Below are 27,816 nucleotides of genomic sequence, written 5' to 3'. Positions count from 1 at the left end.
ACACTGGGTTATTTATCAGAAACAGCTGCTTCTCCATGCGTCTGTGACACCAGGGTGGGTCAGCTAGCAGAGACCTGTGTCAGTCACATGTATGTTGAGATCTGTGATGAAAGGCAAAGAATTACCGTCCTGAATTTTCACGGCTAAGTGTGTGGAAGTGCTGACAACTACTCTTGAAGTTCCTTCCTCTGCCAAGAAAAGCCAATGGCCACCACCTCTCCATCCCGCAGGCCTTTACTGCTTGAAAACAAAAGACCACATTGTAAGGTTTTTATAGCACAGCTATGATGTAGAAACCCTCAGGTATTCCTCACCTAGTGAGCAAATACGGCTGCTGAACAATCATATTTTTCTTCTTTCAAACAGAGGGACAGGAGATACAGTTGCAGCAGCAATCACAGAAATGGCTTGGGGTTATCAAAACAATTGCAGAACACATGAACAAACACTACAGCTGTGCCAAACTAAACTAGCCTAAGCATTTTGCTTGGCCAAGCGTGCTCCCAGCTGATTGCGTTCAGCAGGTCCATGTGTGTCATCTGGCGAGGCAGAGGGAAGGCGAGAGGTGCAGCCCAGAACAAAACGTGGCGGACTTGAGTGTTCTGTGCCAGGGCGGGCTGTATCCTCCGTGAGATCCCTGTAGTGGCATTTTCTTTCTTGTACTTGAGTAATTGTTTCTGTTTGTGCAAAATGAGTGGCCGTAAGGCACTGCCTTTTGGCTCTGGGACCTTGTTATTCCCACTTGGCACTTGCTTTGCTCACTTGTGTGAGATGGCACAAAGATGCCATTTGCTTCACTGCCTCCAGGACCCCAGAGTGAGGGTCTCGTGCACACACAGCTGTAACTATAAGAATCCAAAAAGGCGAAGGAAAAGATTTGTACTTTTTGTAGACCAAAGGCCTTTGTGACAGCAAGAGGGAAAATACATTTTTTGTTAGCCTTGAACTTTGAAAGTTCGTACAGGCTTAAAGACAGAGGAGACTAAACCCTCCTGATCTCTGGACTTGTCTAACCAATCTATGTCGCCAGCTTACGGGGTGTTCAGCTGCTCTTGGAAGTGCATAGCACTTAAAAACAGAAGAAATCTCTTTTTTTTCCTCTTGGACTCTGAGAAAAAAACTTCATCTGTTTACAGAAATCAGTTAGTTTGCGTGTATGTGTGTGCATATGTTATGAAAAGGAATGCAAATATATGAAAAACACAGCCATCTCCTCATTTCCAAGCCTGTAATCTCAAGAGTTTCTAGTGATACTGGCTGAGAAGTTGTGTTTGAATGCTTAGCTGGACCAAATATATTGGACGGGTTATCCTGATGATTCATACCAATGCAAATGAGAGAAACTCCACTGGAACCCATGCTGTTCCACCAGAGTAATGTTAGAGGAAGGGAATAAGGCCACTTCCAATGGGTATATTTTGGATCAGATATCTGACATTTCTCAGCATTGGATTAATGGGTTTGGTTCAAAAGGAGGACTGGTAACAAGCGTCTCCCCTCACACTGACCAAAATATATCTGAAAACGTGGCTACAAACACTATTGACACACTGTGTCAATATTTATTTTGTCAAGAGACATATAAGACATTATGTTGTCTCCATCTCCATAAACCAAGGAGCAGCACTGTGAATAAACCACACTGCTACCCACGATTTCCTTTCCACAGAGCGGTGCTCTGATGCAGACAACTTTTCCTCTGCTTTTCATCATTTGCTTTCCATCAGGGAGAGCTGGTATCCCCAGGGTAGACAGAGAGAGGTGGGTGCTGTATCAGACACTCACCAGCTGTGCTAGTCAGCCCGAGCTCATCCCCCTCTGGGGCATCGCCCCTCCTTTCTCCCCTGCATGGTCCCTGGCTTTACAGCCGCAGCCTCACCAGAGCTCTGCTGGGTCAGAATGAGCGATGCTGTGAGCAGGGCAGCAGGTGCATCTACCATGCTCCTCGCGTGCCCTTCCCTGCTTCCACATCTGCTTTGTGCTTCTGTGCTCATAAACAAAGATTCAGTCTTGATTCCTAAAGCATGACGATTCTTTAGCAGGGGTTCCCCGGGGGCACTGTGGGCCACCAAAAAAGCCCTGCTGCCCAGGAACAGGTAGTGGCAGAGCTCTACAGGCGTCACTGCTCTGGGCTGAGGTGCAAATGAAGGACTGATCCAGCCCTGATCTCCCCCCTAGCCAGAGGCACATGCTCTTCATTAATGGCCACATTGCATGACTCCGGGTTTGCAGAGGAAAATAAAAACAGTGAGCTCATCAGAGAAAGAAAAACACGAGTGAGAGGAATTGTTGTAAATATTTATATCTTCAGGGCCTTTAATGTGATTGTCATTTTCCCTTTCTGCACTAAACAGCCAAGCTGTTATTGTTTGGGACTGTGATTTTTCTTTTTTAAGGGTAATTTTTATTCCTACACATCTGTACCTCATGCCCAGGCAGCCTCTACACCTAATACCCCGTCCTGAGAGGAGCTGAGGACACTCAGTGCTATCTCCACAGGTGCTCAGCACCCCGGTAGCATCCGACTCATGACCTGGTATGTAAAGAAAGAGCTGCCTCATCCAGATGGACTTAAAGCTACTGGAGAAAATCCATCCCCGGGGCAATTGCATTGACGTGACTGGGCGGATTTAATCCGTTGACTGCAATGGCTGTGTATTGGGGTGCGTCTCGTGTAAGGGAGAGATATTTGACATGCCTGTATGCAATTGCTTTCCTTTGGAAGGCTCTCTGTTGCTCTTGGAGTGGAGGGCTGTGATAATAGCCAACTGCCTGCCGAGCCCTAGATGCAAATTTTTTGCATGAAATAATAGCCTCACGCCCACATAAACTTAAATTGTTTCTATGGAGAATATCCTGGACCGGTCTAAAACCTCACCCTGCTTGCTTTATTAGGAACCCTGGGAGAGCCTCAAACACATATACATTTTTATATTTTTTAAAGTTTATGAGAGTGAGCTATATTAGCCTGATAATGTGAAAAGCATTTTTTCAGAGAGCATCAGGCGGCACAGACTTCTGGAATGAAGTATGGGCCTGGGAGACAGAGGCTGGGGCTTTATTACTGCTTTGCAATGTCTCCAGGGCATTTTACTTCATCTTGGTTTTGCTTTCCAGTCTTTGTTCAGCCCTGTAAATTATTTGAGGCAGGATCTGTACACGTGTGCAATGGCCAGTAGAAGGAGACACTGATTTTAGCATGGTTGTTCCAGTGAGACAGTGGTTGCTAGCTGTTACTTAGAACCAGGACAGACTACGGCTCCTACTGGGATTAGGAGGCTGGAGAATCAAAGATAGGTGACTGAATTTGCTGTTACCTCACGTAGGGCAGGGCTCACCTAATGAGCAACGTAAGCCTGGAGCTGCAGTTAGGAAACGTCTCTATGGCAGGGCTTTGGGACACCTCCTGTTTCCCCTCTTGCTCTTGGTGACGGCGACACCAGTAGCACACAGTCACCCTGTAATCACGCAGTATGGTAACTACCTCTGGAGATGGTCACAGTGGCATATCCTGTTGGTTTCTTGTTTTGGTTTGTTTAAGTGACATTTGAATTGTGCTAAAGAACAAAGTATGGATTTACTATTCTGTTTCTTTCTGATCCTTCTAGATCATCAAAGAGCCCCCCCCGCCTCCTGCAGAAGACAGTGAGGTGAGTAATGCTGACAACCTGATTTCCTCAATGTTTAGGACAAGATTTTGTTCAGTCTCCTCATGAAGAGGTTGTGATTCTGCTGCATGGCAGAGCATGGACCATTTCAACCTTTTGTACTCAGCTTTGTAGCCTTAAACTCAGTAGTGGTTTAGCTAAACTAGGGGCTTTTTCACTGATATCTGCCATGTGTGTCTTGCTCTGCTCACTTTGCTTTCTACACAAGTAGAGATGTGTTTTTTATTTATTTAAGAGTGATGTTAGATCTATGTATACAGTAACTCCGCGGAGAAGGGAGGAAGGGAGGACAGAGGCGGACAATACTTCCACTCGATTGGGACAGCACTACAGAGTTAAGCTGTGATTCAAAAAAAGGACAACCCTTAAGCATATGTTTAACCTTGAAGTTAATGGAACCTAAACATATGCTTAACTGCCTTCCTGGAATGGCGTGGTAACGATTTTGATGGTTTAGCATATATAACTGCTCCTGGCAGCCGAGCAGTCACTCACAATGCTGATCCCTTGGACTACAGCTGCTGAGAGCAAAGGCAGCCCACAGACTTTGCAGTGTGTCTGAGGATGGCAGACCAGATTCTGAGCAGATGTAAAACCCCAGTAAATTCGTCTTGACATCAGAAGATCTGCGGTAGCCAGGGAAGTTTTAATGGAGAGAAACAATAAAGCAACATTAAAACCTTCATCTTAATTCTGCTTACCCCTTTCTGGGTAACAAATGGTTTAAAGTTATTTCACCATGAGTAGACTCTGCCCAGAAACATGCCCTATTTTTCATCCGCCTCTCTCCATGTCCTGCTACCAGCATGCAATGAGTCTCTTTGCTTTCACTGTTTTGCACATGGGATTTCACTGAAAAGTCACTGGGCTGCGTTCAGGGCGCATTGTGATGCCAATGGGAGTTTTTCCATTGACTTCACTGGTGTTTGGATCAGTTCCTCTTAACTATGCAAGTAAGAGAAGACTTAGATCTACACTCAGAGTGATTTGGTTGGTTAGTCTGCCTTGCTTTTTGGCATCTGGAGACAAATTCATTGCCTGCTTCATCTTGCAAGTGGAAAAGCTTGCTGAAATGGTCCTCTCTGTGCTCTCCCTAAAGTCTGGCCCAGTGAGTGTGCTCTGAGCTGAGGCAGACAGAGACCTTAAAGCTCAGTCCTTTGCAACGCTACAGGGGTGGAATCCAGCCTAGCTTCTGCCTGCACTGAGCACAGAAAAATAGTTCAGGGCAGCTGGAGCCAAGGCCAGTACTAGAACCTCCATCTTGGTGGCACTTCAAAACAAGCCTGAAGCAAAACTCTGAATCTGAACCTTCCTGGACCCAAGGGAGACTTGCATTTGGATCCAGTGCTCCCCATGCCTCTATATGCAGGCATCTGGCCTGTTTTCCTAAGCAGGCATTTCTGTTTGGGCTGTATGTAAAGCCACTAGCTTTGTTAGTTTCTATCCTCTGAATGAAAAGGAAAATATTAACCTGAAATTGCACATGCTCTGTTCTGCATCACACATGCCTCCAAGACAAGGGATTCAATTGCTAAAATTAATTAAAATACATCATTCTGGAATGCTGGCTCACTGGCCAAGGACTGGAAGGGGAAATGAGATCTCTGTGCTGAGGGGGAAGGCGTGCTTCACATGTAAGGAAGCCTTTTATCAAACCAGTAAGTTCAGCAAAAGCAGACCAGTTGCTGAAAAATAAACTAGTTGCAGCACACCAGTTATGTTTGCCTCAGGATAAGTTTAGTTAAGCTGGTGTAAAGATATTTCTGGACATGTTATATTTTCTCTCGGCCCTGATCCTGACGGAGAGGAACAGTCTGTGCAGCTCTTTGGATGAAACAGTCCTCAATTCATCCATCTGCTTCAGAGCTTTCCTCTAGCAATAGAGTTGCCACTGGCTTTTTATTTAAACTAACCTGCTCTTGTTCCGTGGAGAACGTGGGGCAAATCCTCTTGGTATAGAAGCAGAATGTTGTGGTTGTTCTCAGGCTTGCTCCCTAGAGATGATGGCTTTAAATGCAGACTTGCCCAGGCTTTGGTTGTACCCAGAGTAAGGCACTACATGGTGCCTGACAAATTGCATTAACTCATACCTGTAGTTCACCTGCTCCCTCATTAATACAGGGGGAGATCTGTACAATCTTTTGGCTATTGTTCTTACTGTTTGGGGACCCTGGGATAGGGGGGCTTTGGTTACAACGGTGTGTCAGTGCTGTAGGGACTAGTCTAATGGTATAATTTCACACATACTTTCCATCAGAGCACATCCCTAAGCTCAATACTCAGTCTTCCTATAGCCGTCTCACACAATTAGCAGCCCAAGGTTTCTTGAAAAGGAAAATGCGGTTTGTACCATTTTAGAAACTGTATAGCATCAGAGCAGTGCTCAGAAATTAGTAAGGCTTGAAGCTGCGACTTGTACCATGCGTTGGTTTTTTTTTTCCCCCCAGACAGAAGAGCTTCCTGCTAGTGGAAAAATAGGAGAAGCTCTGCAAAGATGCATTTAGTTGGTCCCATTTACTCTTATGGAGCCGGGCCTACAGAATGGGACTGGCAGCAGTGTGTGCTTTCACAGAAGGTTGGATGCTCCAGATTTTCTACTTTGCTCAAAACAAATAGAAGATGGAGTTAATTTTCTGTAATCCAGTTTTTCTTACATGTTGCAGATATCTTTCTCCCTTGCAGAAAACCTAGCAACTGCTTGTCTCCAGCATGAGAGTGCTAATCCCTTAAGCAGCAGCATTACAGTTACGGTAATATTTTTTTCTTCTCCCAAAAATCTTGGCAAAAAAAAGACAAGAGGAATTCTTGCATCAGCAGATTTGGGAGCTGAGGCCCATATGTCTTTGCACTGCAAGGAGAATGCATTATACTGTAACAATGAGGGGAACGTAGCATTGCTGTCAAACCCGCCAAAGGTTTTATTGAACTCTACTTTAAAGGTCCTTTGAGACGTATTGGAGACACGCTCACTGTTGGTGAAGGAAATCATTACTGGCTAGAAACTTTCAATTAATTCATTCAGAAATTGCTAATGTCGTCAACTCTCCGCTGGGCTCCTCAGACAACGCAGCATACTGGAGGAGGTTAGGCCCAGGTGAAGGACAGATGGTTTTACTTACAGTCAGGAAAGATTGAGTTAATGCCAATCGGAAGAGGCGAATGCCTCGAGGAGCCAGTGAGCACCTTTCTGGCCTGAGATTAGTCATTGATGGTGGATCAAAACCACATTCTTCAACCTCCAGTGGATAGGAAGGCTTTTTTCTAGCCCTGTTGGAGGAAGACACAGCTGCTTTTATTCATGTGTCCCATCACCTTCAGGCTAGGCTTATTGGAGCAACTCTTACTCAGCTCAGACCAGGAGCTTACCACGAGGCCAAAGCTGGTTCTCACTAGAGCAACCCATCTTCTACACCCAAAAAACCCACTTGCAGGGCTCTGCAGCTTCCAACAATTTCCTGTTCTGTACCTGACCCATGCCAGAGGTCTGCTGCTAGTCAGTCCCATGGAAGGACAGACTGTGACTGCAGTAAGAGGGTGCGTAAACTGGACCCCTCCAAAGTATCCCCAAGAGGTGCGTGCTTTTCTCATCGCTCCCCTGCCCTGTAAACAGAGACCAGGCAATGTTAAAATGCACTGCTGTATCTTCATTTTCTGTCAGGAAAGCGCTTTCTCCTGCAGAAGGGATTCAGGGGCACAAAGTTCCCGAAGTCTGGCAATCCAGGCAGGAGATCTCCCAGATGACCAGAGCGTGCCCTTTCCTCATCACTCAGCCCCATTTTTTCCCTGCTGCTCTGTCACCCAAGCTCCACGGTCACCCCTAGCGTGGCACCAGAGCCAAGCCACCAACCAGCCTGTAATAGGATAATTCTTATGTCTGTTGTCATCTTACCCACATAGACCAGAGCAAACTCACACAACAAAGTCCTGGAGAGAACGGACCGCACAGCAACACAGGCATGAGATGCTGAAGGGCAATTATCACTGACATGGGAGGCCAGGATGAAAAGGAGGAATTTAACTCGCTGCGTGACAGCTATTGTTAAGCCAATGAATGAAACCACCTGTTCAGCTTGAACCACTTTGATCTTTGTGAACTAATCTCTTTCGAGCTGAACATTCATGAGGCCAGAGAATGACTAACAGGGATTCATCTGCTTGAGGAGCTTCATCTCACTTATTGGTGTTTATTAATCTTTTCTAAATTGTTTTCCTCCTCCTTCCTGAAAAGCCTTGCTAGGGAGATAGCAAAATAAGCTCCAGAGAAAGGATCTAATAAGAATTTTTTGAAGACACCAAGGCAGGTGTTACTCCTGAACTAAAGCCAAGTCACAGTGGTATGCCAGCTCTCTTCCTTCCCCTTTTACAATGAGTTGCAGAAATATGGGAGGAGAAAAGGAACCTTTCAAGAGACAGGCATTTAAAAGAAAAAGACTTGGGATGTTGTTGGCAACAGATGAGGTGGAGGTATTACACTGTGAAGGTGTGGAGTTTTATAGCCAACTTTTCATGTGAAATATCTGGGCAGGCCCAGCACAGCAAACTCGGTTAGTGAGGAGGCTGTGAAAGTCGGGTTTAATCCCACCACAGTTGCAATGGGAGCACCACTGTTAATTCCCTTGACTTTATAAGTCCTTATTTCATCTTCCTGTAGTTCAGTGTCTGAGCTAGAGAGTGGGAATAACTCAACATCCTTTCTCCTTCATCTTCATCAAAATGGGGGTTCTCTTCTTAACTGTGTGCACAGCGCTTTGCACTTGGAGGATGTAACTTCAGGCAGGATCTTTAAGAATCCGTACCATCGATAAACTAGGAGTTTCTGTGGACAGTAAACAAAGGCTGGTTTTTGTGTCTTCAAGGATAAACTTATATGTGGATATTTTGGTGCCTCATGAGGGTTGAGGTCTTTCTTCAGCCTGCTCCTTAGAGCACCAGTAGAACAGTTTCCCATAGATGCCTTTGTGACCTGTGAGTGCTTTCTGACAATAGTTTGCAGGCTTGGGCCAGTGACAGGGGAAGATATGAGAAAAAACAAAGCGACAAGTTTATGCAGTTACAATTTAGCTGCCTGGCAGAGTATAATGTAATGAGCAAAACCTGCCACAGCAGGGAGGAAATGTTTCTTGAGAACCGAGCAAGGCGTCCTCGACGCGTAATGATTCCTCTGCATCTGAGAGGTGGCCACGCAGTTTGGAAAGACGTTTAGCGTTGGGAGAAGGAGGCAGTAAGGAGCCAGAAGCCTTGAGGGCAGCGTATTCACCTCCATGTTTCCTCAGCTGTAAAATCAGATGATAACATCTCTTACTCAGAGGAATGATTACCCTGCTGTGTCTTACAGCGCTTTGTGCAGTCAGAGCTCTCTGTAAATGCTAAATTGTGACAAGATTCAGGCACAAGATTCAGAGACAACTGTGAAAATAATTATAAGGGTGGGGAGTGGGGTAAGTTGTCCAAACTTTTTTAATATCTGGCCAAATTTAGTTTGAGTTCTTACCCTGAGTGGCTCAGATGTCCCTAGTGGAGCCTGAATTATCCTTGTGTTACCCACAGATGAGGTTCCCTCAGGTCAGGGTCGAAGTATACAGAGCCCGGCATGGACTCTGAGATAAACACAGATCTTTGTTTTCTGAAAACCAGCAGTTATGAATCTGGATCTCTGACCGTGAACTGTAGCTATGTCCTGCTTCTTCTTATTTTTTAAAAGAAACTCTAGCTCCATCTAAAGCAGATTTTGGGGGTGGAAAGATGCCAAGTTCTTTACAGTCAATTTCCAGCATCCTTAAATGCACTTGAATTTTCCGGGGCTGTTTTTCATACTGCTGCTGGGTCAGAGCACTTCCTTACGCAGTTCTTCCTGAGGCAAAACCCCCGTCGTAGCTAAGTGTAGAAAAATACGGGCAAAACTGAGCCATGACGTGAGAATTCAGCCCTGTTTTATTGGCTCAGACCTTGTGAATGGGACAGCGAGCTGGGATGCTGGACGTGGGGATTGTACGCCTCTTTCTTCTTGTTTTCCTGCTGTCTCCCTACCTGGACCCCCAAGTTCCCAGTTGCTTTCCTGTAGCTACTCACGTGTGTTGTGAGCACATCTGCCAAGCGCGTAGGACATCACTGGTGGTTTTTTTTTTTTTTACTTGTATTGCAAAACCTCCCATGCCCTTCAAAACATGTAAACAGACTCATCCTGAAGAAAGCTTGTGACTCCTTTGTTTTTCAAGTGTCCACTGTTGTCTCTTTGTGCGTGTGCTGTTTCTGTTGTTGTTCTGGCAGAAACGCTCCTATCTTAGATTGAAGTGACTTGCAGGGCTTTTAAGGGCTTGCGGGGAAGATTTCCTAAACCTTGGTATTTCCTGTTGTGAGAAGTCCAGTCTGTGCTAAACTGAAGAGAGAGAAAGAGCATTGCTGAAGGAAAATATTTAGATGGCTTTGATTCCAGTTTTTTAAAAAGTCCTCATGGAAAACTTCATGCAGAGATATTAAGTTCTTCGGTTGCAGCAGAGAGCCTCAGCAGCCCTAACCCAGAGCGAGAGAAAGAGGTCAGCTATGAAGGAGGGGAACCTTGTATTTATGACTCAATTGTTCACTCTTCCTTTAGATCAGGACAAATTTTGCAGCCGAATTTATGTGTATTTTGAAAAACAGAAATCCTTTTGTTTGACATGAAAAGCATAGTTTGTCTTGGATTTTTTCCCCCAGTTTTTCAGTTTTCCTACTGGGGAGTTCAATTTCAAAGTATTTTTGGCTTTTCCAGTTTTGGAAAGCTCCTACGTTTTGGAGTTTTGCCAAATCCCTGTGAAAAATTAAAGAAAGAAAAAAAAGAGAGGGACCATTTTTCATTTCTCTCCACATTTTTCACAGGAAATACTTCACGTTTTTGATGAACTCTGCTTTTCTGCTTTGCCAGTTCACAGCCTGAACTGTAGAAATTAAAGGGAAAGGCACTGTACAGGTCAGAGCATATGTGGCATTGTTATATAGTGCAACAAAGAACATAGAATGTATAGAATGCACTTGCTAGAACATTAGCAAGACTCATTTTAAATAAACTTAAGGAGATTTTCTTGATTTGTTAATCTGGCCGTCCCTCAAGGCTGTGGTACTGAGCATATTTAACTTCGTGTTTGGTGATGTACCGTAGGTTTCTGCCTGCAGTATATAAGGGTAGAACACATTGAAATTTGTACAGAATTTAAGTCTCATTTTTCACACGAGGCCTGAATTTCTGCTGGCATAAGCCCATGAAAATCACTGAAGCCACATGGGCTTCCATGGGCAGCCTCCCCGGCAGAGGCAGAAGTTCATTATAGGAGCTAATTCCATTCTTGTAACTTTTCCATTAGACTTTTCCATCCTATTACACTCAGCCAGCTCATCTCAGGAAAACCTCATCTCCGTGTTGGGCATTCACATGGGGGTTGTTTCCAAATGTACTCCTACTTTGCCTTCAGTCAGGAGTAAATCTGACTTGCTTCTTCCTTGCTTTCCCCCCAATTCTGTCAAATCTGAACTAGAATACAGTGATTTATCTGGGCCCTGGGGGGTCCTCCGGCACGGGGAGCCATGAGTCGGGGAACACTCCTCAGAGCAGCAGCTGTTCTCTCCTTAATCACAGGCGTAAGTGAACGGATGGCAGAGGTAAGTCCCTGCTACCAGCACTCGTGCCTGGCATATCAACCAGGCTTGCAGCCAGAAGACCCCAGCTCTTGAGCTATGCTGATTGCTATTTTGGTGGCTGCTTTGGACATTTTGCAACTTGGAAATAGTTTACTTCCCTGAATTTAAAGATGATGAAAGATAGTCTCCTTGAAAAAAAAAACCACCAAAACTAAAAACCATGCAAAAATCACATTCTTGCTGGAGTTGGACCGTACCTTTCAAGTGGCAGTGATGTTTATATCATGAAACATTTTATTTTCATGAGTGTACATCCTCTGGAAAATAACCAGTGAGAGACCAGAACCTTGACTGCACTGGCTCTAGCAGGCTCAGAGGACCCATAGCCTGTGCCTGTTTATTCCATTCTACCTCTAGTCATGCTTCATCTTCCTTCTGTTTTGTAGGAGGAGGATGATGATGGCCTTCCAAAGAAGAAATGGCCAACAGTAGATGCCTCTTATTATGGTGGACGAGGAGTTGGCGGCATCAAACGAATGGAGGTAATTAGATACCAGTTCGTGTATTAGAAGATCTTATTTGCGAACTCAGCTGTGATATCCCCCTGCAATCTACCCAGGAAGAAATTCAGGAGAAGGGCACAAACTTCCTTTTGTACGTCTGAGCACAGATCATTTTTATATAGGACTATTTGAGAGCCAAACATAGATTCCTCAAGCTTGGGACCATCTTTTTCCTCTACATCCTGGTCCATGCCTGGGATACAGGGACAGTGTTGCCATACAGATTACAGAGAAATATTTTTAGTTTTTCAGAAAACTTTCTCCACTCATATTTCTCAAAAATCACAAAGGAGGAGAAGTTCAAGGTTTAGGCTCTAGTCTAGAAACAAGCTTTGCAGACTGTGCCTTGCTCTTCACCTTGGATTTGGACACTGGGAAAATATGGATGAGGGTCTAGTTATTACAGCAGGGATGTAACTCTGTACGGCAGCCACTGTTGTAATACACCGTGATGCCATCTTTCCAGGTGCGCTGGGGAGAAAAGGGCTCCACAGAAGAAGGCGCTAAGTTAGAGAAAGCTAAGAATGCTAGAGTCAAGATGCCAGAACAGGAATACGAGTTCCCTGAACCCAGGAACCTTGCGAACAACATGCGCAGGCCTTCCTCTCCTCGGAAGTGGTACTCTCCAATCAAGGTAGGTCCAGTCCAGCGTTGTACTGTGTAGGATGTTTCCAGGAGATCTGTATTAATTTTTTTCACATCTGAGGCCAAGATGTAGAGCTGTCCACAAACCTGTGATCTCAAGATGCTGCTAGAGTAGCTGTGCGTGAGGGAGTCCCACTGACCGCGTGCCTGGGGAGGTGCTGTATAAAGGAGCCACATGGGGCAATGGGGATTTACCACCACATTGATCAGGGTTTGGGGCTGCATTGCTTTCTTAGACCAGAGTAGGATCCTGGCTGCTTCCGGTGGTGTAGCTGGCTTCTGTAAAGTGCTTACAGACCCAACCGCACTTCCGAGGGCAGGCCCTTTAGTCCTGCGGAGGGTTGGCCCAGGCTGGACACCAGGTGCTCACCAAAGCTGCTCTCTCTCTCCCCTCCTCGGCTGGGCAGGGGAAAGAAAATATAATAAAAGGCTCATGGGTTGAGATAAGGACAGGGTGTGATCACTCACCGATTACTGTCACGGGCAAAATAGACTTGACTTGGGGAAATTAGTTTAATTTATTACCAGCCCAATCAGAGTAGGATAATGAGAAATAAAACCAAATCTTAAAAAAAAAAACCTTCCACCAACCCCTCCCTTCTTCCTAGGTTTAACTTTGCTCCCAATTTTCTCTACCGCATCCCCACCAGCAGCGCAGGGTGATGGGGAATGGGGGTTGCAGTCAGTCCATCACACATTGTCTCTGCTGCTCCTTCCCCCTCAGGGGAGGACTCCTCACGCTCTTCCGCTACTCCAGTGTGGGCTCCTCTATCCACAGGGCCACAGGTCCTTCCAGGAGCCTGCTCCAGTGCAGGATTCCCACGGGTTACAGCCTCCTTTAGGCATCCATCTACTCTGGCGTGGGGTCTTCACGGGCTGCAGGTGGATATCTGCTCCCCTGTTAACCTCCACAGGCTGCAGGGGCACAGCTGGCCTCACCATGGTCTTCACCACGGGATGCAGAGGAATCTCTGCTCTGGCACCTGGAGCACCTCCTCCCCTCCTTCTTCACTGACCTGGGTGTCTGCAGGGTTCTTCCTCTCACATATTCTCCCTCCCATCTTCAGCTGCAGTTGCGCAGGTTTTTTCCCCCTTCTTAAATATGTTACCCCAGAGGTGCTACCACCATCGCTGATGGGCTCGGCCTTGGCCAGCGGCGGGTCCGTCATGGAGCCAGCTGGTATTGGCTCTATCAGACACAGGGGAAGCTTCCCGCAGCTTCTCACAGAAGACACCCCTTTAATCTCCCACTACCAAAACCTTGCCATGCAAACCTAATACAAGTCCACACTGCATATTCCCTGAGACCTAGGGAATAAATAACATCCTCTTTCCTTAGAAAGAGGGGAGAAAACAGGAAGAAAAACGCTGCTAAATGTCACCCGGGAGAGTTGTCCTCAGCAGAGCAAGGATTGCAGTGCAGCAGCTGGATGTCTGCCAGCAGGCATGGGTTACAGGGCCCGGCTTGCTGCAGGGCAGCAGGCTCGCCTCACAGGGACGGGATGCCCTGCAAGCAGTGTTTGGCTGAATTAGAGTGCCTCAGATGTGGAAGGTCAAATTCATGCTGATATCGGGTCACATGCAATGCAAAGCTGCATAACAGTTGCCCACAGGAACTGGGAAGACTCTCCTTCTCTGCCATCTGTCCCAAGGGCAGGCAGCTGTTCTTCAGTTTGTCTTCACTAATACAAATTGTTGGCAGTGTACAAAATGGAAACAAGCAAGCAACTGAATACTTACTTAAGCAAAACTCTTCATTGCACATGTGAATGCTTCTCCTGCATTAAGAGAAACAAACGGCACAAAACAGATATTAGTTGCCTCATCCAGGGAGCGGTATGAGGGCGCTCCAATGTCAGAAAGCTTATCTTTTGTGTTCAGGACAAATTAAGCCATCCTCAGGAAAGGAGGACGGCTTAACTACTGTAGAACTGCTCTGATGAAAAGAAAAAAAAATAATCCTGCACTCCTGTTTCTCAGGTTTAACTCTTGGGAAATGCTAATACCCTTCCTGTCTCTTTTCAGTCTGGGGCTATTTGTAGCAGCACTGTAGTTATTAGTCTCAAAAACGACTGAAAATGCCCGATTCATATCAAGTGCAAACCTTGCACCACAGGAGCTTGGATTTAATTTTGAAGGGTGGAGATGCTGGTTAGGGTCTTAGAAACCTACAGGCAATCTATCTGCAAGCAGTCTGCAAAGAGGGCGTGCGTCACCTATGTAGTAAACCTCTTGGTGTACAGAGCTCACCTTAATCTTTGTGTTGAGGAATGGGGAAGTGCCTCACCGGTGGAAATTAGGTTTATTCTCCTGTTTTCTTCCTCCCCAATAGCAGTCAATCTAGTTGGACATATTCTATTAGCCAAGTTATTGCAATGCAGATATATTACCCTGCAATAAACCCAGGCTTCCCTCCATTGTAACCTGTTTCTGCTCAGCTCCACGCAGTGCCCATAGGAATTTGGGCAAGTCACGTGTTTTGGCTTTCCTCAGTCGTTGACCTTGCAGCTGGTTCGAATCCAGTGATGGGAATGGCAAGGATGCACAAGGGAGTAAGAGTGGTTTCCGGAGGATACGGAAATGTGAACCTCTCTGAAAATCTGGTCTAATGCCCTCTCTCTTTTCCCCCTTAAAGATTATCATCTAATAAACATAGCCTACCAGCAAGTCATTTGCAATTGTGTTATAATGACTTCAGCATGTGTTCACGAAGGTTATTCATTCCCACAGTGGGACAGGTAAGAGAGTCAACTGTTTTCAGTTCAGAGTGGGGAATGCAGTAAGCACCATCCCCTATAGCTGTTCCTTTGTTCCTAAATGCATTGCATTGTCGTTTTGTATCTAGTGGAAAGCGTTTGTAAAACACACTTGTCCCATCTCGGAGATTTTTCACTCCTTCTGTGGGCTCATGGAAATGACCTCACCCCGCTGAGAGATGCAGCTCAGTTGCTTTTTGCATGCTGCAGTCAGAGGGTTCATAGCACACAAAGCTATGCTCTAACCGCTGCGGGGCTGCCAGAAACACTGGTTGTAGCACAAAGAGCCCTGAATACGTGCTCAGGCAGCTGGAACCCCTGTGGGTACAACTACCTGAGATCATTAGTTGGGAGCTGGGTCCTTTCCCATAGAAGACACTGCTGAGTTTCTCCCCTCTTCCTTCACCAGTTCACGTTATCGGATTGCAGCCTCAGGAGACTTTTAGTTAGTTTTCAGAGTTTATTTGACGTGGTAGGAAATCAGTTCTGAACAGAGGAGTCAGGTTTGCAGATCTCTGCCCCAGCTGGAAATTCTCCAAAGTTCAAGAGAGGCTTGGAGAAAAGATTCAATGTATGTAATGGGTTCAAGTTCAGTTCTGACTCTGACTAGGAAGAGCTTTTGCTTTGTAACAGCAAGAATTCAGTTTTAAGGAGGCCTACAAATATTAGGAGTATCTCATGGGTGATAAATAATCTTAATTCCTTTAGATATATCTCGCTTGTACCATTCAAATTGTATACAGGATAAGGACAGTTCAAATCCAAGACTCCATATCCAAATAGTCCCCTAACTTTGGGGTGTTCCATGTCTGGGTAGTATTTAGCACCTGGAGTCTGTCTGTGGACAAGAATTCACCTAACTATTAATTGCCACCACAGGCCTTATTGAACTGCACTCAAAAAGACAGTGTATGCAGATGGGATGATTGTATCCAGCACGTTCCCCATGCACAATCATGAACACTCATCACAAACAGAGGGGACCACTGCTATGAAGCAGGGGTCCTGCTATTATTCTCCCTGTGCAATAAGGAATTAGCAAAATTGGCAAAATTCATCAGCACTCTTGGCAGAAGCTCTCGCCCTGAAGATGTGAGCATATGAAGATGAATTTGCATTGTGTTACACAGGGAAGCTATCACCGAGCCATAACAGGCAGGGGGAGGCGAGGAGGGATAGCCTATTAGGTCATTGGGTCTGTACTCTCAGCCAAAGGCTGCTAACTTGAATCTATCCTTCACTGCTTTTTCCAGTCTGGTTTTTAAAATAACATAGAGGCTTCCACCACTTCTCAGGGGGGGAATATTTCACAGACTACCAGACCTCACCCATAGGAAATGTCTCCTGATACTCAGCTTAAGTTTTCCCTCATGCCCATGCTCCAAGTACACTCGGCTCCTTTGGTTAAAGCAGATGTTAAATTTCCACTCGCTCCACTGGACTGGTTGAAACACCTCTTCAGAAGGTAGATAAACATGCATGTAACAAGCTACTTTAAAAAAATCGTTGGTAAAGGAGGAGGGCAAGGAATTACACCTCAACAACAGCAAACCAAGGCAGCTTGAATCTAACAGAGAGCCAGGAAATTAACATTTCAGGGCCAGTCATCTTGCTGGCCAACAGGCCTCCTTTTCTTCATGCAGCACAACTGCCAGCCTTTTCTTAGAGGGTTCTGCCTCTAAGTAAATTCTGATGGAGTTTTTCCTCCCTCTCTTTGTTACTCTTCACAGAGTAACGTCTATAAGGCAGGTAGACAGCTGAGAGTGGATAGAGTGCTTTTTTAAATGCTCCAGGGGTTTATTCACTACCAATTGTGGCTACTGACTTTTAACAGACTGTGGTTACTATTGTTGTTGTTATTATTTGCTGCTGTTACTTCTTAGCACAATACCAACTGGATTATCCTGCTTCTAAAATATCATTTCAACAGTTTGGAAAGTCAGTGCAAATAATCCAAGGAGGATGAAAACCCTGAAAACTTCTTAAGAAACTTGCTAAATCCACAGTGCATCTGACAGAGGGAGGGGCAGCACAGAACGTAGGTGCAAGCGAAGGATCGCAAAAGACCATGCCTTTAGTTTTAGTTTGGTTCAGGATGTGCTCCCTGCTAGAGCCAGCCACGCAGCTGTGTGTGCTTTGGTTTGATTAGCAGCTTTCCTCCTACCGCTATTTCTGCCTCTGCTTTTATCTACCTGTCTGCCTAGTTACCTCTCCCTTCTTCCTCCTCCTCAGAGCATTTATAGTATCTGTTTGACTTCAAAAGGACCACTATCAGTTTCTAAAAAACTGTGCAGGAAGAACCACAGACAAGGCTAAACTCATTGTTCATCCACAAAAACTCACATGCAGGACCTGCCTTAAGGCTGAGGTTGAAGCAACAACTGGTGCTCTCAGAAAGAAACCTCAGGTGACTCTTAAGTGGAGGCTACTTCAGCATTTACTAAGCCATGTGTCCCTGGTGCATTTTCTAGCCTTTGTCCCTCCTGTCTCTATTTACAAAGCTGACACGGCACAGCTTCCTCGCCCCACGGCAGCTTGGATTTATAGGCAGCTTACAGAACTGCCTCTAACTGACACCACCAGATACCATGTCTCAGGAGTGCTCTAGGTATCACTAGACCAGGGTCAATATAGTGCTGAAAAGACCGTTAATTCAGGAACAGAATGCATTCATGTTAAAGCAATGGCTGAAACTATGCCCTCCTTCAATTGTCATCTGCCCTGATTGCTGCTTCTTTCTGGACTTTGTATCTAGTAGGACTCAAAGCTTTATTTGTCTCCAAAGCTTTTTTAGCTCCAAGCAACCTTGTGCTTCAATTGCAAAGGAGTTCCCAGACACAGAGACACAGCCCACCCACTAGAGAGCACAGAAATGTTTATGTTTCCAAGTGAATGCATTGCCATTTTAATTTCTTCAACCAACATCATCCTTTCCATGAGCCACTCTCCCTCTCTTCCACCCAGATGTCTCAGGCAGACCCTGAAGCTCCATTCAGACTCCCAAAGACGGAGCACTTGGCTTTTCTCAAGAAATCTTGGTAGGCTCTTGGAAATCAGGACTGCAGAGTAAAAAGGACATTTTTGTTCCATGGAAAGTTGTAATTTTCCCTCTAGTTTCCTAAAGGAGAAATGGAAGAAAAAGCTACTTATTTCTTAATTTGTCAGAGGGCACAGGAGATCAAGAGCTTCAACCAGCTCCGATGTAGGGGGGAAGATAGATTGGGATAGACAGGGGTGGCTTCCCTCAGGTCTAAGAGTTGTGCTGTCCAAATGCAGGAGAGTCTGACAGAGGAGTTTCTTGCTTCTTCCTTTGAGAATAACAGACTTTCCTGGCTCTCACCTTAGGAAGTCTTTTCCCCAGTATCCTATGGAAACAAGATCTATGCAGTCATTCTGTGTGTCTGTCTGTCTCCACCCCTGTATCCCTCCAACTCCCAAATAAGCTTTGAACCATTGGCTCAACACACTGGTTGAGGAATACAGGTCTCAAAGAGGATTACGGCCCTAAACGTTTCTAGGAAAGGGAAGAGAAAGACTCTATGTCCCCGTGAAAGGAAGAGTATCCATTGAGTGCATCGAGTCTTCGGTTAGATACAGAAAGCCAGAGCCAAAGAAGGACCCAATAAATGCCCTGGCTGTAAGGAAGGTCTCACCTTCACAGACTCTGAAGTTGACTATCAGCCATGAGACCCAAGCTCTCAGGAAAGCAAGTGCCCTTACTGTTGATGAAGCTACTTGCTCTTTTCCCACATATTGAATTACAATATTCAGCTTACATTTCCATTTGATCAATTTTGTCCCATGATAGTTATACGTGACTATTCTGCTGTCATAAAATTTTTGTAGTCTTTATTTCCAGGAAACAGGTAGCAATCATTCATGAGTTTCTGAGTCCAGTCAGGTCTTTGGGTTTGATCCTCTCGGCTGCAGGAAAGAGTTTTGTACCGAGGAACAACTTTGTACATTCCCAGAGTAGCTTGTCTCCATCTCTGCAGATACAATAAAGCTTATTGACTGTTATTATAAGGGCTTCCCTCATGGTACCTGCTCTGATACGGCATTTGTAGTATTCAGAACAATACTAATGGAAAGCTTAACAAATAGTTTGTTGTTAACCCTTTCAAGAAATTTTTACAAATCTCTGTGTATTGTGCACTTAACAGACCAAGGGGCAAATGAAGTTACTGTGAAGAGAGTTTGATAAATTAATCTTTAGCCTGTAATACGTCTGTAGCCTTCCACCAAGCCAGTCAACATGCTGCACTCGTGTAAACCCTTCTGCAGAGCTCCCATTTGGAAGGTGAAACCCTGGCCTGTTAGAATGGGGGTGTAACAGGGAATCCTTTAGCAGCAGATGATTCGGTGGATATTTCTACATGGCAGAGCCCTGTGGTGCTCCTTCTGGCCTTGTTCAGCTCATTTGGAAAATAACTGCAGGCTTGGCGTCTTGTGTCGCTGCTGAATTTCAATCAGGAACGAATGCTTTGCCTGCATTGCAGAGGAGCGTTGCAGGAACGGCAGGGAGGGTCCGACCCCACATCTCAGCCAAACTTTCTGTCACAAGAGTTTCCAACACTTTGGGTTTTCAGCAAAAGTCCTCTAGGTCTGTGCGTGCACGCACTTGTGTGTTTGGGCAGGAGAGGTGAACAGTTTGACAAATCCAGTGCCATGTGTTGAGGGTGGCATCTGTAGGGCAGCTGATGCTGAGCTCAGAGGAATGGATGACTTTGAAAGATTCTGTGTGTGCTATTGCTTGGAAAGATGCAAATATTACTTGACATACGGGGTGGGACTGGGGAGCTTGTGTGAGACCCAGTAACCTGACGCTCTTTTGCTCACATGTAGCTCACATGAACGATTAAGTGGGTCGTTACATAGAGCCTGGCTGTGACTCGGCTGACTCGGCTGTGTGGAGAGACAGTTTTTCAGTCAGTTCTCCCCAGCAGATTGTTTTGAGATATAAATCAAAATTACTTCTAATGTGTCACAGTGGTCACCTAGAGCTAGAGGCAAGCCACTCAGCCAGCCAGGGGAGGAAGCAGCATAGGTAGGAAGTGCATCTCATAAATTCACCTGATCACTTTCTGCATTGATTTAGCATTTTGCTAGCAATGATGTCAGGAGCTGAGTAGGTGTTAGACTCTCTCAGCCCAGGAGGGGCTGAGTCTAAGTCACTTACTACCTGTGGAGACTTTCAGAATACGAAAAGGCTAGACACATGGGTACCGTTGGCTGTCAGATGTATCTGCTTATTGCTCATCTGAAAGCCTCTTCTTTTGCACTTGCAGCAAGCTCAGTGCAAGCTTCTGTGAGAGAAAACGTGGCCCTCCGGCATCTTGTACAAGCACAGGAAATGATTAAGTAAAAAATGTGTAGGTCTCAGCTGCGTTGGCCCTGCGCTGTACTTTGTACAGCGCACTCGCCCTTGCACAGAAGATAACACTGTGTTTCTTTTGATTGCAGGGGAAACTGGATGCTCTCTGGGTCTTGCTGCGGAAAGGTTACGACCGCGTATCTGTGATGCGCCCACAGCCAGGAGACAAGGTACTGTGCCTCAAAACGTTTTTTTTTACAGCTAGGGAAAAATAAAATCCCTCTAAAGCTTCTGACTGCCTTTACGTGTGGGACTGAAGGCAGATACTCGTGGCATCATAGAAACAAAACTTCAGTCACGTCCGTCAGCTTTGTTTGCAGCTGCAGTTCATGCAGTTTGACTGGTTCAGTTTCAAGTATGAAAACTGTCCAGGTGCAGTGACAGAAATACCCATCGAAGAGCCCAGCACAGTCTTGCTCTTAGATAATATAGCTGGTTTTGATTAATTACGTAAGTAATTCTAATGAATAGTAAGGAATATTTATGCATAATGTCATTCATTAAAATCTTACATTCTGGAATAAAACCTTGAACATACAAAACCATATTTTGCTGCGTAAATTTAAACTTCACCAGCACTTTTACAAAGCAAAATTTCCAGAATGAGGTTTCGACTGTTGTGTGAGAGGGAGGAAGTATTCCCATATATTTCTAGCAAAGGCTGGGTTCGTGCAAATTTCTATACATTCCTGTGTGCTTATGGGTGGAAACAGAAGCTACTGAAGAGAACGGACTAATGTCACTCTACAGGCATGATACAGCCTATGACAGCAGGATATTATGACAGCTACCTTTCATCCCCAAGGTACTAATCTCCTCCTTTTCAGCAGAATTAAATGTCTGGGTGCTTCCTAAATAATTCCAGGACAGTTGTCCCAGGCTACCTCTAGAGGTACCTAGCTGGGCGCTGAAGCGGCCAGCACACACTGACGTGGGGTGTTCAGCTCCCAGCAGACACGCAGGGACACTCAGCTGGGAAGGGAGCACGGGAGCTGCACCTGAGCTTTGCAAATTTAGTGTGTGTTCAAGGTACACAACACAGGTGAATTGAAATCCCTGTGGTAGCCATAAGATACCCCCTAACTCCTTGCAATTTAGGTGGTTACACCCAGTTGCCTAGGGCTGTTCCCAATACAATTTTTAATACCTCCAAGGGTGGAGATTTGGTGTCTCTCTGAGCCCCTGTCCATATTCACCTCACGGTGAAAACTGTCAGTGACATTAATGCCTTATGCACTCAGTTTACACACCTCTGACATAAATCAACAAGAGAGCTTGGAGTTGCTTCAGGAATAGATTTGGCCTAAAGTGTAAGTAACTGTAGCACTGTGAAGGCTTCAAGAAACGCAACTGCACATGAAACAACAATTTAATTTTTCGGTGGAGGGTTACAGTTCTGTAACATTTGGCTCCCTGTAAGGCTTTCCACTGGATACAGGAACAGTGAACTTCTGTGAATAAAAAGGTTTAATTCTTTGTTCCTTCAGGGGGAAGATTTGCTAAAATATCTTCATACTAATTTCTGGGAGAAAAGTTCATAACATACAGATTGCTAATGCCTGGCAATTTTCCCTCAGAAATCAGGGCTTGAGGAATGCCTGTTCTGTGAATAACTTTTTTTGGCTTGGCAAGCTAAGATTATTTACATGAAAAATGCCACTTCCATTTATGCTGGGGAAAATCCAGAGCAGTTTAACTGAAGCTGATACTGTTAACAGCAATTTATATTAGAGCAACTGTCAGCAGGCTCCATCCCTTTCTGCTGAAGTATCTCTTCAACATGCAGTTCTGTGTCCTGCCAGCATAAGCAACAGCAGAATTAGCCCAAAGAGGTGTCATATGATCCAGCCTCAAAGAGTCTTAAGCTCTTTATGATTCCGTGGTGCTATGAAGGATCTCTGACTTGGGTGCAAGTATAATTTAGTGTGAAAGAGAAGCTGGCTGAAAACGCACCCAGGCTTATAGCTGCTAAAATACCTGTTTGTCTCCAGCTGACTCCTGCAAATGTTTGGGCACTTCCCTCTGTAGATACGAAGTTCTTCTTGGACTTTCTGTGAGGCCAGACTGCTCTTAGAACATTTGTTTTCCTTCATGTAAACAAAACTTTGAGCCTGTTTGTCGTCTTTGAATAACCATGTGTGACCCTCTCAGTGTTTTTAATCACTTTCAGACTGAAGTGAGCAGTTTATGTTTATCCCTCTACAGTAGTGACATAACTACCAGGTGATGTCACCCCCAACAGTACAGGCAAAACCAATATGAGAAGTCACTGTAAAACACTAAAAACACTTTCATTAGTTTACACAGCTGAAATGGCAGAATTAGGCAGGATTTTCCCCTCCCCTACTCAGCAAATATGCGGGGGTTTTGTTTCCATACTTCAGATTTAAAGTAGGGAGAAGAATGTAGCTTCCAAGCACTGGCTTCAGCTTTCCAGTTTCTGAGTCATCTCCCATGTTGCTATAGACATTTCCCATAATTTGGATGCTAGTCTGTCGTACCTCACTTCCTCCTTTGTAGATGTGGAAGGTGATTTTACTAGAGCTGGGTGTTAGGAAGGTTGGCTTTACAACATTGCGAGGCTTCGTGCAAGGGATGAGGCAATATTGCTGTTAAGTGAACCTGCCACAATCTACAGCTGTGCCTTGGGAGATAAATCAGTCAAAAAGAAAAGCAAAACATTACAAAAATAGTAGCAAAATTTGCACTGCACAAAATAAGGAGACTCAAAGCCCTATCTGATCCCTGCCAAGTCCTTCTATTCTGCTCTGTGCCACTGTTCTTCTAAGAGAAATTTAAATGCGTGCCCAAACCTTAGGATACAAAGGCAGCATGATTCAGGCTACTTTAAGTCTAGTGGCTTCTCCCAAATCAGCAAACATCAAATATTAGCTCATAAAACACATTACTGTGTTGGTGTAATTGGAAATCCGCTGGGAAGGTCAGTGCTGAATTGATGGGGACGGCAGCGTGGGAACATCTGCCAGTGCTGACTGCAGCTGTCAGTGCCTTCAATGCCAATAGTCCTGAGTCGGCGTGAACAGTTTGCTTTCCTTGCAAGAAAAAATATCAAGGAAAAGGAACAATTCCACAGCAAATCTTGTTTGAAACAAAACCTGTGTCTGTAGGACAGTGTTGCAAAAGAAAAGGATCAGACGTGCTGCACTGAAATGATGGGAAATTTCTACCCGTGCGAACAGCTGTGTGGCCAGAAACCTCCGCCCGGGAAGTCAGGGCTGGTTTTGATGAGCTTGGATACAATCCCTGCCATTAGGTCGGAGACTTTTCACCACTATCACAATGAGAGGGCCTCTGGATTACTTATAAACACAGCCCTTCCTCTGAAATGGATGTTTGATAATATAAATTTAATAATCTGTTCATCATTTCCTTCATCCAAGCTGGGACATAGTTCTTGGCATCCCTCCAGCTTGCAACAACACTCACAGCAACAGCGTTTCAACCCTTTGCTGTCCAAAGACAGGACCACTTTCGTGATGGATACCTGGATGCACCGAGTCACTTAGCAGGCACATTTATACACCTGGTCACACACCAGGAATGCTGCTGATCATACAGTATGGCTGACAGCTAGCGTGAGGAAGATGTCTTTTGACACACTGCTCTGAGCTATGGCGCGTCACCTCCTCGACCTGACATACAGACTGAGGCCAGCTGGCTCTATCCAACAGGTTTAGATGTTCCTAGTGCAGGAGATGCTGAAGGACAGCACTGTGGAGGACATTCACACCCAGGCAGCGCTGCACATCCACACACAGACACCTAGGTGCTCTCCCAGCCATGTGTTTCTGGGGCAGGGTTCGCCAGCACTAAAGATTCGCCATCAGGGTAGAGCTGTAAGAGCCGTTTTGGCAGCGGTGAGCTTGGCTATAAATTCCTGTGGCCTCTCCATGTGATTCTAAATAGCTCCTTCGGACCAGGCAGCGTGCAACAGGGGCACAGCACGGGCAGACTTGGTCCTCACCAGGTTGCAAAATTTTGAGCAGCAAGTCTGTGGGCTTTCACAGCTGTCCACTGGCAAATTCAGATTTGATCCTGTTCTACTGGGAAGCGTAGGTAAAGGAGCGTTCTGGCCAGCTTGTCAGCAAAGGGGGCCCGTCAGAGCTGGTACTGACAACTCCAAGCCAGTCGAGTGGTTTTAAAGTGGAGGCACAGATGATTCGAAACTTCAGCCCTGATGCACTGGTGTAAACACAGCCTTGCCAGTTGCAGAAGAGGGGAAGCTTCAGGCAGTTGGATGCAGGGCTCTGAGGTGTTGCTTTGCAAGGCAGGGCAGCTTCAGCTTTCCAGCTTTTTCCTGACTGCCTAACTTCATCCCGATGCCATCCTTTCACAGGGTGCTGCGGTGCATGCTATCTGCTGTGCCACAGGGGACCCGGCCTCCCATCCCTCCTGGGAGGGTGTCCCCTGGCCCTTTTTCTGGGGTGCGGGGGGATGTTTGTGCCCCTTTTGTCCCAAAATCCTGTCCCTGCATGTTCTACCCCCTGCAAATCCACCTTCAAGAGTCGTCTGGACAGGGTGCTGGGCCATCTTGTCTAGACTGTGCTCTTCCTAGAAAGGTTGGACTAGATGATCCCTGAGGTCCCTTCCAACCTGGGATTCTGGGATTCTGGGATCACTCTTCCCCCAGGGCCTCTGCAGGAATGCTAGGCCATGGAGGCTGGGCTGGACGCTCTGGTTTGTCTACCTGGCCGTCACCCAGAGGGGTTTCAGACTAACTAGCTCAGTTTCAATCACACTGTGCAGCCGCTCAGTGTAGACTTCAGGACACAAGATGAATATATACTTCAGAGTTACCTAGCAGCAAACTAGCATGCCCGTGCTGCCAGCTACGTACAAACTGCCAGCCGTAGCAGTCTTTACAGCATGGGCATGCCCTGGGAATGAGAGAACCAGTGATTAGCAAAGCGTCCTACAGTAACCAGCAGCTTCAAACGGAGCCACCAGGTTAAAACCCCACCACATGGTGCGTTCTCAGACTAGGTGAATATCTGAAAACTTCCAGTCAAAATTTATGTCTAGTAAAGAGGAGCCTAAAATTCACAGATAGGAGCCTTTGACCATATGATAGTCCTAAAAGCTGCAAGGAGGAGCTTTTCTGAAAGAAATTTGTACCTCCTTCCTTCTCTTTCCTGAAGAAAAGAAGGAGGCAGATTTCAGACTCTTGGTGCTGTCAAATGGCAACTTAATTCACCCACTGGTCAACATAAAAAAGTGAAGCCAGAAGAAAAATAACTGAAAGGCATCTCTGTTTGCTTTGGAACCTGAAAAGGAATTGGACTTAATCCCAGGGTTACATCATTTTCATATATAAGCAATCCCTTGCTATAATCAGTTACTTTATCCACCGCCAGCACATTAGCTGAGCTGTTCAAAAAGACTGCTTGCGTAGAATGAAATGTGGATTCAGCTTCAAACACTGCGTTGACTGTTTGTTACTGTTTATCTGCTGGAGCCCACGCAGCTTCCAAGGTACCACACAGATTGTCAAGACAGACGGCCCCTACCCTGAAGTTCACATTAGTCTGTAACAAGACATTGGTTCAAGGCTAGATTTGCAATTTATATACATTGCAGTGGATAACGTGGGGGCTGAAGCTTAGGTTCCAGTCCTCCTCCTCTGTGTGACCTCAGACAATCCCTTCTCTTTGCCTGTTGGCTGTTCATGCCCTGAACCCTTTAATCAAGGTTGAAATGCCTTGTACTGGGACTGTTTCTTCGCTGCAAAAGGTACAGATAGAGAAACAACTGACTAGGAAGTGCTGCATACAGGGTTAGATGTGCCTGGACAACAGAGAGCTGAGAACAATTCAAGGAGAACTGCCAGAAAGGATGCCTGCCCATAGCGTGGCAGCAGCCTGAGCCAGAGGCTTACCTGGCTCTGACCGCTATAGCTCTGAGAAAGCTACGGCTTTCGATATCAGCAACAGGTCCTGCTCATCGTGTCTGCAACTGGCCCTGTGCCTGTCTGCATTTGCAAGGGCAATCACAAAGCAAACTTTGGTCTGGTTTGCAGAAGGCTTTTAAAAATGCATCTTTTATCCCAAAGCAAAAGAAGAGAGGGATGTTCAGGACCTGTTTTGAAGTGCACCCACAGAGGCTGAGATGCACAAAGAGGTTGTGAAATTCTTTTTTTGGAGTCAAACCTGGAAATGGTCTGAGGTTACCAGCAGACACAGATGTTTCCAATAAGGCAAGGAAGTCAGAGTCACATGGGATTCCTGTGGTCTTCTCACATTTTCGAGAGACTAGGTTTGCATTCTTGTCAGCATTAATGAGGTTATTTTTACATTTGAAACATCATCAGATAGGGGTGATGTAAAAAAAAATATATATATATTAGAAAACTTCATTGCTTTTATCATGGAGTAATGGAATGCATATATGTGCAAATTGCTCACTAAGCACAGGATCCAAATAATTAGTGTCTCTTCAAAGTGCTAGTTGCATTTCCTTGATAAACATTGTTCTGTCAGGAATTTATGGGGAGATTATTAAAATGTGTTTCAAGCTCAGACTTGGCCAGGAACATCCCAATCTGGGAGCAAATTATATTTTACATTTTTATTGCATTGCATTTTGTGTTTGTATAGGTAAATATAGATGTAGATGGGTATAAATGTGGAGAAAAACCTCAATTAACTCGGTTTCAGGCTTCGCTGTGAATGTTTTGTGCAGCCTAAGGAGTTCAGATGACCACTCCGGATTAGATCAGCCATTCATCCCAAATGAGTGGTTTTTGTGAAGGGCCCAATCCTGCAAAGCAAGGACGTGTTCCTGCATGTGAAGTCCCACTGCATTTCTGGAGAATCACTGGAGCACGTGCTCCAGTGCTGCTGACTGGGGCCCTACCTCTACCAGCCGTGCAACGGGACAGCAAAGAGCTGTCCCCAGCCAGCAATGGCCTCAAAGTCTTAAGCCTAGACATGGGTAGCTCTTTTAATTTGCATCCTGCTATCACAATTCTAGATCTAAGATGTCCAACTGAGCTCGAGGTTTGTGGGCTAGTCTCATATGGCAGCAGGGGGATCTGAGGTTTGGGCACCGGACTGGGGGGCGAAGCCTAGAGTCGCTCCAGTCTCTGCACTGACACACAGAATGTCCTTGACTAAGCTACTTCCATTTCTCAGAGGCTTTTGCTGTCTTCTAAAAGAAGCTAATCCAACAGATTTTCTCTC

The 27,816-nt window shown here is 45.5% G+C and overlaps 1 protein-coding gene across 1 annotated transcript in view; it reads left to right on the top strand.

The window, feature by feature from the left end:
• Nucleotides 1–27,816, top strand: part of ANTXR1 (ANTXR cell adhesion molecule 1) — a 107,272-nt gene that overhangs the window by 65,852 nt on the left and 13,604 nt on the right. Inside the window, exons 14-17 of the mRNA XM_075117554.1 lie at nt 3,609–3,650; nt 11,726–11,821; nt 12,309–12,476; nt 20,707–20,787. Of these exons, the coding sequence (XP_074973655.1) occupies nt 3,609–3,650; nt 11,726–11,821; nt 12,309–12,476; nt 20,707–20,787 (387 nt within the window). The remainder of the gene's footprint in view (nt 1–3,608; nt 3,651–11,725; nt 11,822–12,308; nt 12,477–20,706; nt 20,788–27,816) is intronic.

The sequence above is a fragment of the Phalacrocorax aristotelis genome, chromosome 24, assembly GCF_949628215.1.
Source record: "Phalacrocorax aristotelis chromosome 24, bGulAri2.1, whole genome shotgun sequence".
NCBI lineage: Eukaryota > Metazoa > Chordata > Aves > Suliformes > Phalacrocoracidae > Phalacrocorax > Phalacrocorax aristotelis.
The sequence above is the reverse complement of the archived record's forward strand: the minus strand, read 5'-3'. Positions and strand labels throughout refer to the sequence as shown.